A 14,795-nucleotide genomic window follows, 5' to 3' on the forward strand; every position below is an offset into this window, starting at 1 on the left:
CTTCGATTCTGGCCTGACCAGGTATGTCGCATCTGACGGTCCATAATGCGGACCGGCGGATGCACTGTAAAAGGGAGAGGGCACAGCGCCTGTGGTCCCGCACAATGCAGCTCATCCGGTCGCTCAACCATTGGACCCCCCCATTGGCGTGACGTTGGCGTTTCCGCTATCGCGTACGCTGACCCGTGGTGGCGCTGCCGTCGGCTGACGCTGGCCGTCGGCGCGTATGCGCTCTTAGCTCAGCGCGACGTTCGACGGCTCTCAGCGGTTTACCGTTGCGCTCGCCAAGCCTAACGTGATTTTAAAACGTCGCGGTTAAACCGCGCGCTTCGCGCATACGTGTGATTCCCGTGTGTCTTTCCAGGGTTTGCGCGCAAGAAGGCGACTGCAGATGTCCGAAGGGGACTCTTCAGCTGTCGCTGAACACGGCAATGTGGGATAAGGACTGCGTTTCTCTCTGTCGCTGTCATCACGTTTGCGAAGTGTGTTTCCCCGGCTGTGTTTCTGCGGAAACTGGATTTCATCCGGAGCGACATCAATGCGGAGGACACTCTTGCAGAGTTGGATGAGATGCAAGAGGCGCAAATGAGGGCCACACGAAGCAGCCGTAAGTGATTTACTGAACGTCACGTGGCACTGACGGTGCCCCGTATGCGTTTGCTGTTTTTGTTTTGTTTCTGTCGCTGTCGCGTGCTTGTATAAATATGCTAATCGGCTAGTACTGTGTGGCATGCCCGAGTCTGCGCTTGAAATGGTACAAGTTATTGAGGACATCAGTGCCATCTATGTATAGTCGTGAGCAAAAGTATACAACACGCAGCCAATGGCGGAGCACCGGAAAAGTGCGTCGAAACGTGCCATCTAGCGACAGCGACACGGGTCAGGACAGCTCAAAGGGGGACCCATCTTATCTGCAGGCATGTCACTTGGCTCCTTTCGGTGATTCGCGCTACTGTTTGGTGAAATGCCGAGTGGTGCCGCAGCAGTACCGTACCCACTAATGTTGAGCTATAACTGGACTCCACAGACATGGCCTTTTTGTTCGTCGATTGGGAGTCACACGAACGACCATTACGCTAGCCAAAACGCAGCGCGGCGAGCGCTGGTACCGGTTGCCTTGCCGTATCTCAACCATGCAGTGAAAACAAGAATATGAAAAAAAAACGCCACCCACGCGACTTCTATCGCGTCGAAGCGTTTGGCGAGAAGGAGCGCGACGCACCGAGGCGAGATAATTGATATGCTTGTAGATAAAATGGGGCACCGCCACGATTGTCTCGATTGCAGACAACTGTTGCTAGATGGCGTTACAATGCAGTTTTCCCGAGCTCCGCCACCGGCTGGGTGTTGCGTTCCACTTTTGTTCACGACTGCACACACTCACAATATGTCGACTTTCTAGCTGACATAACTATTGGAGCTAGCAAATCATGTGCTGAATTCCTAAATCCAGTCAATCGTTACAACTTTACGTTCTTGGCCGACTCTTTCGGAAACATTGCACTATCGTGCTTCGGGCTCTCTGAGTCGCTGAAGTGACGGTCACTGAACATTCGCGAGGATAGTTTGAAAGTGCGTCCTAACTGATTTGCTGCTACGAGTTGTCAGTGCAACTGTAGACAAAAATGCACTCTGTCTCGCAATGTCACGTATACGAACACGAGACGATGGCACTTCCAGACCTCTGTAGTTGGCTCGCGAGCACATGAGAAAAGCATGCGCTTGATAATGCCGCTGCCTTGCGTTTGAATAGCTTCCGCATCAGTCTGATGCTTTTTCTTTTAGCCGGAGTGCAGAAAACTGTAGTGGCAGATGTGATGTCCTGCTGTCTGATTTTTTCAAGCACGTTAGGAAATTAGAGGCACGCTTAGGCATCGAGAAAGTCCAGCGTGATTTATGAGAAAGTGTGAACGCAACTCTTTTGAGTGTACCGCGAAGTCATCTCAGTTACCCGCCATCGGGGTTACCCGCAAGATAATTCATTCACGGAACGTTTACTTACTCTTCGAAGATGCATGGACAGCTGATGGGGATGCACAGTCATCGTGACAACGTAGAATTTTTACGACGGGAGAGATGGAAGGAAATGTTTAAACACCAAGCTGGTACATGGAAGTGGTCTTCTTATTTCAGTCTTTAGATGTAGGATAACTGTGAAGTAGCTGTATTTTCACAAATGAGTGGACGAAGAAAGTAGATGGTTTGGTGTCAGGCGGCTCAGTTCGTCTGGGAACACGTGGCGACTATGCCACACTTAAAGAGGCAAGGCTTGTAGTTCCCTTCTTCACCTGTTTTCGACGGGCCGTTTGCTCATACACCCTATTGAGCCTTCGTAACTTTTATGAATGCGGTCGGCTTCGAACCCGACCGCGGCGGCCGCGTATCGATGAAGGCCAAACGCAAAAAGCCCCCGTGTGCTGTGCGATGTCAGTGCACGTTAAAGATCCCCAGGTGGTCGAAATTATTCCGGAGGCCTCCACTACGGCACCTCCTTCCTTTCTTATTTCACACCCTCCATTATTACTTCTCTTACGGCGGTTTAGGTGTCGCCGAGATGTGAGGATACAGCGCCATTTCCTTTCCTCAAAAACATGGTTATGTCGCGTCGGCAAAAAAGTGTCTGCAAATTTTGCCCGCACGATTATGTCGTTCTACAGTGATAAATAATAATAATAATAATAATAATAATAATAATAATAATAATAATAATAATAATAATAATAATAATAATAATAATAATAATAATAATAATAATTGGATTTGGGGGAAAGGAAATGGCGCAGTATCTGTCTCATATATCGTTGGACACCTGAACCGCACCGTAAGGGAAGGGATAAAGGAGGGAGTGAAAGAAGAAAGGAAGAAGAGGTGCCGTAGTGGACGGCTCCGGAATAACTTCGACCACCTGGGGATCTTTTAACGTGCTCTGACATCGCACAGCACACGGGCGCCTTAGCGTTTTTCCTCCATAAAAACGCAGCCGCCGCGGTCGGGTTCGAACCCGGAAACTCCGGATCAGTAGTCGAGCCCCCTAACCACTGAGCCACCGCGGCGGGGCTAATAAAGAACTTAAAAAGAGAAGAGAATAAAATAAAAGCACTAAAATAAAAATAAATAAGAAATTTTCAAATTATACAAACATGAAAAAATGAAAAATATAGGAAAAAAGAGAGGAAAGGGAAACGTTTTCGCATTCCGCTCTAAGGCAGATTTAATAGCAATCCTATAATTTTCTTCTAAGGTTCAAACACTTCTTTCAGTAGGGCAGCTGAGGTAGTCAAATACATGAATTATATGCATTCGCGTCGTCGGGATGCAAGTTGCGCTGCACCTTGCTGACCCAATTTTCGAGAGAATAGTTGGATTAAACGCACGTGCAAATCGAACCATCTGTAGTCACTTTCCGAGCGCTGGATATTTTAATATGTCCATCCAAACTAGCACTTGGAGACGCGAACACAAGTTGGACGATACACTTTAGCCGCATCATAGAGCGAGGTTGAATACATGTATATATAAAAATAAACAGTATAAGAAACGATTATCGATGAGTTCATTTAATCTAGAATATACGAATCGTAAAGCTGTCGGCGTTCATTGGCGTTGACAACTGTTCTAGACGGCAATGATTTTGAGGAAAGGAAGGGTGCGTAACTGGCTTCCTGGGTCACTGGACGCATCATTCGCGCTTTGAGGCACTTGGCGTTGGTCAGAGAGATGTGGGCTACATGCATTAGCGCTGAGGATGTTGTGGCTGCCACGCGGCACTGCAGCGATAGGCCGAAGCGTTCACTTGGTGACAGGAAAGCGGCGGCTGTGTGTTTATGGAAGAAAAACGCTAAGGCGCCCGTGTGCTGTGCGATGTCAGTGCACATTAAAGATCCCCAGGTGGTCGAAATTATTCCGGAGCCCTCCACTACGGCACCTCCTTCTTCCCTTCTTCTTTCACTTCCCTTGTCCCTTCCCTAACGGCGAGGTTCAGGTGTCCAACGAATATATGAGACAGATACTGCGCCATTTCCTTTCCCCAAAAACCAATTATTATTATTATTATTCATTTGGTGACCAATCTCTTGCGATGAACCATAACTGCCACCTGCCAGGAACGGCAATGGAAATGGCACAGTATCTGCCACACATATCGGCAGACACCTGAACCGCAGGGTGGGCGCGCTGTCTATCCAGTGTGTAGAACGCAATTGGGGCTCGAGGAAAGTAAATGGCGCAGTATCTGTCACATCTCGGCTGACACCTGAGCCGCGCCTTAAGGGGAGGGAGATAGGAGGGACTGAGAGAATAAAGGAAGAAAGAGGTGCCGTAGTGGAGAGATCCGGGATAAATTCAATCACCTGGGGATCGCTCACGTGCACTGACATCGCGCAGCACACGGGCGCCGTTTCGCCTCCATCGAAACGCAGGTACCCGGCTCAGTAGCCGAGTGTCCTACCCACTGAGCCACCACGGCGGTTTGGAACGCAAAGCATGTTTTTGCAGTTGGATACCAACGCCACTGTACATGAAAGCGAGATTGAGGTGTCCACTGACCCATGGAGCCATTTGTGCGCCTTTCGTTTCGTGAAAATCAACTGCCTATGGACCTCCTGCATGTTTCTAAACATACGAGGTGGCGCTGCAGTCGCTTGCGAGCTCGTGGTAGGCAAAAGGTCGGGGAGTGGCGTCGCGGATAGGTGTTGTGCGCGGGTTTTCAAGGCTTGTAGGCGAGTTTCCAGTTTCTGCGAATCACAGCACTGCGAATCACAGCAATGGTCGATGCTTCCAACTTAGTAATTTGTCGAAGTACACGAGCTCGCGTTGTCCACGTGCGGCCTATAAAGAGAAATAGTTTGCCACTGTGTATTGTATATATGGTTAGTAGTAAACATGTAGAAAGCGTTCCTGCCGTTTATTTACGCGCTAGGCATTGAATAAAACAAGTTTTGACACTCTGCACTAGCCGGAATGATTTTACTTCGGGACAGTAGTGAGGAGAAGTGCTGGCGTGGTTTCGCCGGAGCAGACGTGCGCTCATCGTCTGCTGACATACGTACGTGTCGCGCTGCGCGAAAAGTGGGGACAGAGTCGTGTCCTTTCGGATCTTTAACGTGCAAGAGTCGGATCTTTAACGTGCAATGATATCACACAGCACACAGGCGCCTTAGCGTTTTTCCTCCATAAAAACGCAGCCGCCGCGGTCGGGATCGAACCCGGGAACTCCTGATCAGTAGCCGAGCGCTCTAACCACTGAGCCACCGCGGCGGGGCAGGAAGAGATAAGGGAAGGAATGAAAGGATATGTGCACGCGACGATGGCGTTGCCAAGGCTATGGAGCAGCAAGGGAAGGAAAAGAATAAAGGAAGAGGAAATTGAAAATTGGATTCTCAGGAAAGGCGCTTCTTTCACTTCTCCCTTTATCCCTTTCCCTACGCGTGGTTCTGGTGTCCGCCGAGATGTGACAGATACTGCGCCATTTTCTTTCCCCAACCAAATTCCAAAGGTGCGGGTTCGTTCCCGGGTTTGGATGGATGGAAACTTTTATTAGACGAAAAAAAAATCTTCCAGGGTGATCGCCTACTGGTCCAGGAGTCCACAGGCTTCTGCTTCACATAAAGCCCAATCCACCAACCATTTCAGGCCGGCGGGCTGAGCGGTCCGTAAAGCAGCCTCCCAGGAAGCATGAGTGAGATTAGGGACGGGGGTACTGCCTGTGGGGAAGGGCATTCCCATAGGTAGTGGAAAAGTGCGGATCTGGGCACGCCAAAGGTGTTACAATAATGAGAAAAAGTGGGGTGAAAGCATGACAGACGGTAGGATGAAACAAAGCGGCTCGTTTGTAATTGTCGCCATGTGGCGCTGGATAAGAGCGACAAGGTACTCTGGGGTAGTGGTAATGTCATGCAGATGAGTTTGTAGATTGTGGTGATTTGATGATATGTATAAAGGACCGATGGGACTTCTTGCGCAGGCAGTACCCTGGTTCGAACCCGACTGCGGCGGCCGCGTTTTGATGGAGGCGAAACGCTAAGGTGCCCGTGTGCTGTGCGATGTCAGTGCACGTTACAGATCCCCAGGTGGCCGAAATTATTCCGGAGACCTCCACTACGGCACCTCTCTCTTCCTTTCTTCTCTAAGTGCCTCATTTACCCTTCCCTTCTCTAAGTGCCTCCTTTACCCTTCCCTTACTGCGCGGTTCAGATGCCCGCAGATATGTGAAACAGATACTGCGCCATTTCCTTTCCCCAAAAAACAATTTTCACTCCCTCCTTTATCCCTTCCCTGACGGCGCGGTTCAGGTGTCCAACGATATATGAGACAGATACTGCCCCATTTCCTTTCCCCCAAAACCAATTATTATTATTATTATTTTCAAAGGCGCGGCGCGGCGCAGCGGTGGTACACCTGTGGCTCGGTGCAACTAGTGACGCATGCGCAGCAGTGACTAGGGCCGCTTACCGGAAATGCGCCACTGACTTATTATTATTATTATTATTATTATTATTATTATTATTATTATTATTATTATTATTATTATTATTATTATTATTATTATTAGCCTAGTATAGCTTTCCTTCGTGCTGCTCACGTATGTGTCTTTACACTCAATGTTTTAAAGCGAAAGGTGGTGATAGTGGTTTTATTAAAATAATAGTAAAAAGGAAGGAAAATATTTTTGCTACGCCCGCCTTCTGCCATCGATACTGAAGCACCTGAGCTGGGGCAGCGGAAATAAAGGATAGCAGGCAGATTGGAGAAATGAAATGAAGGAGGTGAGTGGACAGGAATAGAGGACAGGGGGCAGAGGTAATATGTACAAACTATTTATACAATAAGAAATTTGTCCAACTTGTGCGCGTGATTAGTTCATTTTAGAGGAATTAAATCACACGATTTCGCGTTTCGTGAGGAATAAACTTCCGCTCCTCTACTGATCCGGAGTACCCGGGTTCGAATCAGACTGCGGCGGCCGCGTTTCGTTGCAGGCGAAACGCTAAGTAGGTGCACGTTGTTGTTGTTGTTGTTGCCTGAAAAGATGATGGCACATACCCACGGTGGGGGATTGGCGTAAAGATCCCCAGGTGGTCGAAATTATTCCGGAGCCCTGCACTGCTGCACCTCTTTCTTATTTTCTTCTCTCAGTCCCTCCTTTCTCTCTTCGCTTACGGCGCGGTTCAGGTGTCCGCCGACATGCGAGATAGATACTGCCCTGTTTCCTTTCGCCAAAAACCAATTTTAATTTCTTTCATCCTCTAAAATGAACTAACCACGCGCACAACCTGGACACATTTTTATTGTGTAAATAGCTTGTACACACTACTTCTCCCTCTATCCTCTCTTCCTGTCCCCTCACCTCTTTCATTTCATTTCTCCATTCTGCCTGCTGTCCTTTATTTCCGCTGCCCCAGCTCAGGTGATTCGGTATCGATGGCAGATGCAGGGGCTAGCAAATATCTTTTCCTTCCTATTTATTATTATTTTAATAAAAAAAAACACTACCACCACCTACCTTTTCATCCTCCAATGTGGAAGCAGTTGCGCGCAGCCGCGATCAATCGAGATAAGTCTGGTGGCATCGCAAAGAAAATGATAGAGCCGTGTGGCTGATGAGCGTGTGACGTCATTGAGTGGCGCCACCATCGTTGGAGAGGAGCGTTCTCCAGGCAATCCTGCCAGACGCCTCCTGAACGCCGATCTAGAAGGATGCCGCCTAGGCGCTCTTTGGCGTCTTTTAATCAATACCTTCACCACTATTCAACGACATAACCAGTAACACCACGCTAAGGGCTTTCGCCTCACTGCAGTTTTTGCCAACAATGTGCCCCCCTGAATTTTTGCCTATCACCAAGATCCCTAAGCAGACCTTCTGCCACCAAAACCAGTTCAGTCTTTGTCTCTACGCTGACTCAAAAGGGAGACAAATTATGAGCTTTGAGGGGAAAAAAAATTTATATATTACTATTTTCTTGCTTGTCGGTACTATAAAATTACACCCATTAATGTTCCTTTAAGAATAAAAATACAATTTGACTTAAGCTGATTGGTTGTAGTTCCCTGCAGTCTAGGAAAAGGCATTGATTGAAATCTGTGAGAGAGTTTGTTTGCTTACGCACTATAGTTCCCAAGGAAAAGGTACATGAACCCTAAAAAATGCTGCTAAAAGATCAAAAAAGCATTTGCGAGGTTGCAAATACCCAAGTGTAAAATATTTTCTTAAAACTGAAGAAATGGTTTCGTTGATAGGGTTTTAACGTCCTAAAGCGGCTCTGGTCGCCGTAGTTAAGCGGTCCGGAAATTCCGACCAACTGGGGATCTGTAACGTGCCCTGACATCGCACAGTACACGGGCTTGTGGAATTTCGCCTCAATCGAAATTCGACCGCCGGGGCCGGGATCGAACCCGCGTCTTTCAGGTCAGCAGCCGAGCGTCATGACCACTGCGCCACCGCGGCGGCGAAAGCTGAAGAAATGTTCTATCAGCCCGCCGCGGTGGCTCAGTGGTTAGGGCGCTCCACTACTGATCCGGAGTTCCCGGGTTCGAACTCGACCGCGGCGGCTGCGTTTTTATGGAGGCAAAACGCTAAGGCGCCCGTGTGCTGTGCGATGTCAGTGCATGTTAAATATCCACAGGTGGTCGAAATTATTCCGGAGCCCTCCACTACGGCACCTCCTTCTTCCTTTCCTCTTTCACTCACTCCCTTATCCTTTCCCTTACGGCGCGGTTCAGGTGTCCAACGATATATGAGACAGATACTGCGCCATTTCCTTTCCCCAAAACCAATTATTATTATTATTATTATTATTATTATTATTATTATTATTATTATTATTATTATTATTATTATTATTATTATTATTATTATTATTATTATTGCAAAATCTAAAAACTGATATTCTTGATAAACAAAGTGGGTTGAGAAAAACGCAAGGGAAGCCTCTGAAAACTCTCACTTTTTCGTTCGACGTGACGACGGAAAACAATAGAAAAAACAACACATTTCAGTGGCAAATACCAAAATGTAATATATTTTCTGAAAGCTAACAAAACGAGCTATCAGGAGGTTCAAAGTATAAACTGGTTTTTTTTTTTGTTTAGCGAAGCACTCTGACCCCACTTAACATAAAACCACGTGCTTTCCACGTGACCCAATTATTTTCCCGGCTCAAAGGAGGAAAAAATAAAAAGAGACGTTCTGCTTCATCAGAACAAGCGGACGCTGTGGAATAACCTAAGCAGCTAATGCTCAAGAATCATCGTGATGTTTTCTGCGATCTAGGGAAGTCCAACCAGAGAAAAATCAACGCATGGTTTTGTTCCTAAATATTTGCCTTTAATTTAATTTCTTGTCGCTCTCTTAGTTTTTCGATCCGGGGAAACGCAAGGCATAGTCTTTAACTCTAAAGGTTACGTATCTCTAAAGGTTACGAATCGTGCATTTCCCTCGAATTAGCCAATAACAGTGGTCTCTCAATATCTGTAGTGTGCTGGATTCCTCGAAAGTCTTCTTTTACATAGGAAGCTCGCATGTTCGCTCTCGTATATCGCAGCGATTTTTGAGGCGAAACCTTTAATGGCTCATCGTTGTCTGTCCGTCCGTCCGCGAAATCTGTCACACTATGACGTCACCAATGGCATAATTGCTATAACCCATATACTCTTAGGAATTAATATGTGATGGGTGATTAGTAATATGTAATAGTCATGAATTGACCATTAGTAAAAATAAAATAAAAATAAAAATAAAAATTAGGGAAATAATAAGTTAAAAAATAAAATCGAGAACCAAGGAATGAAAATAAATAAAACAAAATAATTACTAATCGAAAGTATAAAACAACAACAGGAAAAATGCAATGCCTACAGGCGCGGAAAACCCGCGTTCTAAAAAGTTACGCATGCTTTCGCGTTCCTGCACGTAAGCAGACTTAAGTGCCCTCAGAATATTTATCCATTTAAACGAATGTCAGGGTCGCTAAGCTGAGTTAGAACACCCGCGACACATTGGTGCACTAAAAATAGCTCCTCGAGAAACCAGTGATATAGACCTTCAAACAACGCCGCTAAATGCGCTTCCATCTATCCGACAAGTCCGCTTCCTGACAAGGCCTACAGCACCGGTGGCGCGTTGTCAAGCTCAACAGATTTCGAACAGCCGCACGACTCCGATCCAGCGCCTAACGTAACGAATCCCAGCCCACGCAGCCGCGTCAAGAAAGACGCAGAGTGGCAGTTCCGCGCAGCCGAAACGTGACCCGATTCACTTTGCGCTGCTTTAAAAGGCTCTCCGGAGTGGAGTGGAAGATACGCTTATGCCGCGAGCGCCGTCGGAGAGAAGCGCGCCGCCCGTTTCAAAGCCTCCATCGCGCGCTTTCGTGAGATCAGCATAAGCCAAAGGTGCCCTTCGAAGCACGCCGCCGCTTGGCGATGCCAAACGGACAGGCTTTGCCGCGAGGGCGTCCCTTGGTTGTTGCATGCAGCGTGTGTTAAGGCTGGTGCTTGACGCGTGCAATTAGCAGGGGCGAAACATTTTTCCGAGAAACAATGCACTTAGACTAAACAAGCAGCAACTTTGTAGTGTTTGTAGTCTTTGTCGCGTAGTTGTTGCACCTAATGTACTAGTACATATTCTATGCGTTTGTCAGACATTAAGTGCTTTTTGACTAAAGCTGGGGATGGACACGTCACACAGGCTCGAAGGCAGGCGTGTTCAGAAGCATGCAGCTGGAGCAGCTTATTCAGTGGGCGGTTGGACACTCACTCACTCACTCACTCACTCACTCACTCACTCACTCACTCACTCACTCACTCACTCACTCACTCACTCACTCACTCACTCACTCACTCACTCACTCACTCACTCACTCCGCCATTAAACTACAAATGCGCCTGATACACAACAATTCTGTCTGTAAAATGCCCGTTTCTTGAAAATGCAGCTAAATTGTGCGTATAAGGCAGACGGCCAAGTTTTTCGCGAACGTTAATCGTATCTTGGCCGCTTAAGAGTGCTGAATAGGGCTGCCATCTTTCCAACATCATGCCTATGCCCTACGTCCTCCCCGACCATTTCTCCCCCCCCCCCCTCCCCCCCACACACACATACTGGGATGTAATCACGAGTACAATGACTAAAGGACGCATAGGAAATAAGTTCGCACCATACAAGGCAGAGCTGTGGTGGAACGACCCGATTGCAGTTACCAAATAAAGCACCGTTATTATCAAAACACTCGATTTACTTTTTTTTTTCTGGCTTAGTGACCCACGCGGAACCTATCAACACACAACCACTGAGCACTCCGTCAGAGGTCGCTCATTTCCCTCCTCTCTTAGCGGCTGCGCGCAACGTTGGTGCACACAACTACAGTTCGCTTCTTTATTTTGCATACGTCTCCGCTCCTCTCGAGGCAGAGATTGGGGCGGATTATTTAGGCACGTCGCACTCTCGCGCCCTTGAACAGAGCAAGAATAAAAAAGAAAGAAAAGACAGGGCCGCGCTGCTCAGAGCGAAGCGTCAGCGACGTCAGCCTGACGAGACGCTGGCAGCAGCCCGAGCGCGCTCTGGCGGCGTCCGCGGATCACTTCCGGCAGCAGAAGGCTTGGCGGAGGTCGTCCGATGCGGCAACTGCAGCAGTCAGCGGGTGGCGTGGCCCAGGCCACGCAGGCACGTGCGTGCGGCCCGAAATATAATAAAAGTGTATCGGCTCGCCGGGCGAACGCTATGAGCGAACGCCGAGCGAAAGAACACGCCCGGAAGTAAAGCCGCTACTTCCGGTGGCGGCTGTTCGCCGAGCGCACATGACCGCCAGAGCCGGTCAGTCGTAGATCCGATGCACGCCCGGCGGAGTGTTTGTGTGAGGTGGAGAGGCCTTGCAAAAAGAGAGAGAGAGAGATATGTGTATTGCTATGGACGCGACACGCGCCAGTAGAATAACAACAAAATAAAAGCGAGGGACGGTGTCAAAGCAAACACAGGCGCGACAGAAACGAAGCTTCGACCATGAACGGAACGTCGCGGGGTAGAAATCGGGTTGAACGCGCTGATCCGTGTCGGACCGTGTTCATTTGCAGCTGTTGGGCAATGGGAGACGGCGGGGGTGGGGAGGAAACGATGTATCCATCGGTCTGGACCTGTGAAACGCCGCGGCTGACACGGCTCCTTGTTAGCACGCGGGGGTTCCGTTATGCGTTGCTTCCTTCCTTCTTCCCATACGACACTCGGCGGGAGAGGCGAGGGAGGACCCGTGCGACAGCCGGCCACGCATTCCAGCGACGGTGATGAATTCCGCGAGAACGTTGTGCCCTGCATGTCCCGCTGTGGTGGAACCATTTCCCGATGCCGTGATGGTTTTGCTCGCACCTAGGAAGGCAGGTAGTGGGGGTATGTACTGAAGCCAGTGTGGGATTAAGCTCGAGAAAGTCGGGTATTTAGAGTGTTCTAAGTTAGAAAAAAAAAATTTTTTGTGGAAAGCAAATGCCGCAGTAATTGCCTCACATCTCGGTGGACACTCGAACAGCGCAGTAAGGGAAGGGAATAATAATAATAATAATAACTGGTTCAGTAAGGGAAGGGAATAATAATAATAATAATAATAATAATAATAATAATTGGTTTTTGGGGAAAGGAAATGGCGCAGTATCTGTCTCATATATCTTTGGACACCTGAACCGCGCCATAAGGGAAGGGATAAAGGAGGGAGTGAAAGAAGAAAGGAAGAATAGGTGCCGTAGTGGAGGGCTCCGGAATAATTTCGACCACCTGGGGATCTTTAACATGCACTGACATCGCACAGCACACGGGTGCCTTAGCGTTTTTCCTCCATAAAAACGCAGCCGCCGCGGTCGGGTTCGAACCCGGGAACTCCGGATCAGTAGTCGAGCGCCCTAACCACTGAGCCACCGCGGCGGGGCAAGGGAAGGGAGGAAGGTGGGAGTGAAAGAAGAGAGAAATAGGTGCCGTAGTTTAGGGCTGCGGAAAAATCTATCCGCCACCAGACAAAAAGGTCGACAAATGCCAGGAGGCAACGTGGCGTCGGCTCCAGACGCGAGCCTTCTTTAAAAGAGCCCGCCGAGGCTAGCACTGATGTACCCAACGCAATATAATCCGACTTGCAAAGAATGCGGTGAGATAGCCGGAAACGATCTCATTCTGTTTAGCTGCAAAAAGGCGCCGCCTCCGGTGGATCTGATACCAGTACCTTCTACAGAGCGGTGGGAGGCTATACTGGCCAGCTCAGACCCGTCGACGCAATTCCGGGCCACTGAGCGGCCCCACAAGGCCGCCGAGATCCATCGGCTCGAAGCCATCTAGTATAGTGCCCACCAGGGTTCAGTGCTGACAATAAACGTTTTAAAATACAAACGACCTCCTGGAGATATTGGACTTAAATGACGCAGCATGCTGGCATCATTTGCTTTTCGCCTCCATCGAAACGCGGTCACCACAGCCGGGACTGAACCCGCGTCCTAGGGCTCATCAGTCTGGAGCGTCTGGAGCTTCCAAGAGCAAGCGTTCAAGGTCTGGGCTACTCCTCTAAATTTTCCTGGTGATTTAGACGTACCTCTAGGAAAGCAAAAGCGTTTCAATGAAGCCGCATATTTCTCGCACTGCCTCGTTATGCGAATGCTTTCCTCATTGCGATTCCTCTTTGCAAGCCGTGAGGAATGAAATCTTCCTTGAAGGTATTGGTGAGCGCTACCAAAATACGGAAAGGGACGAACACACAGGAGGACAAGCGCTTGTCCTGTGTCTTCGTCCCTTTCCGTATTTTGGTAGCGCTCGCCAATACCTTCAAGGATGCATTTCCAACTAGCCCCAGTTGTAGCTCTTTTGAATGAAATCTTGCATAGTAGCATTATTTTCACGGCCTGTATTGCTCAGTAAGGTAACAAGTGGAGCTTTTTATGAGCTGTAGCTTTACTTACGCTCTACTTTTCAAAAATTGACTTTGCAAAAAAACTAGGGGTAGGGGGGTCTTCTTAACCCCATTATTGATGAGGAAAATGCGATGGCGTTTAGGTTGTCTGCCCTGGTGTCTGCAATGAGTGTTCAAAGTTCTTGTTGGTAATTTCCCGCCAAAACTTTGGTTGCAGCCCGTTCCATTGCCCTTTATATGGTATGCATGAGCTGTCACCTTCTAGAATATTCACGTACAGGGTCGGTCAAAAGTTCCCAGGCCACAGGGTCTGCTTTTGAACGCTATAGCCAGGCAGTTACGATATCCCCAAAGCTCAAAATGTCTGTAGAGCGTAGAAGTATCGTTCTAACCTCTCACAACCTTGATAAGTTTATCGGCATCTCAAGTACCAGGACATACCGATGGAAAGCAGACCCTGTGGCCTGGCAACTTTTCACCAACCCTGTACATTCCATTAAATTATCATATGAGATTATACTAATCCGACCCAATCAACCACTTCAATTCACCTACTCCTCCCCGCCAATATACCTTAATACATTTTCTGTCTGGTCCTACTTCCCTATTTTTCGGGTCCTTCGGAATTCTTGGGGGTCCCCAGATTTTCAAACTTGGCGGTGCCGTATGATTGTTAAATTGGCGGTCATGTGGTGTTGATGATGTCATGAGCCTCTGAGTCACTTTCATAGATAGCGGGAAGTCCCCATTCCGCTACTGGTGCAGCGGTTAAGCAATGCTTCACCGCCCCGGCAGGCGGCTGCTTCAAACACAGACACCGGTGTGCCTTGTGAGACTCAAGTTGCTCTTTTCCAGTTCCCGTAATGCTCATGCGCTCAGGCCACGATAGGCAGATGGTAATAAAAGTGAGAACAAATTATGGGAGAC

General features: G+C 48.3%; 1 protein-coding gene across 1 annotated transcript in view; it reads left to right on the plus strand.

The window, feature by feature from the left end:
- The first annotated feature begins 222 nt into the window (after positions 1 to 222).
- The window catches only part of LOC144111263 (uncharacterized), an 89,518-nt gene continuing 74,945 nt past the window's right edge, over positions 223 to 14,795 (plus strand). Inside the window, exon 1 of the mRNA XM_077644495.1 lies at positions 223 to 607. Within this exon, the coding sequence (XP_077500621.1) occupies positions 571 to 607 (37 nt within the window). The 5' untranslated portion in view covers positions 223 to 570. The remainder of the gene's footprint in view (positions 608 to 14,795) is intronic.

This window comes from Amblyomma americanum, chromosome 11 (genome assembly GCF_052857255.1).
Source record: "Amblyomma americanum isolate KBUSLIRL-KWMA chromosome 11, ASM5285725v1, whole genome shotgun sequence".
NCBI lineage: Eukaryota > Metazoa > Arthropoda > Arachnida > Ixodida > Ixodidae > Amblyomma > Amblyomma americanum.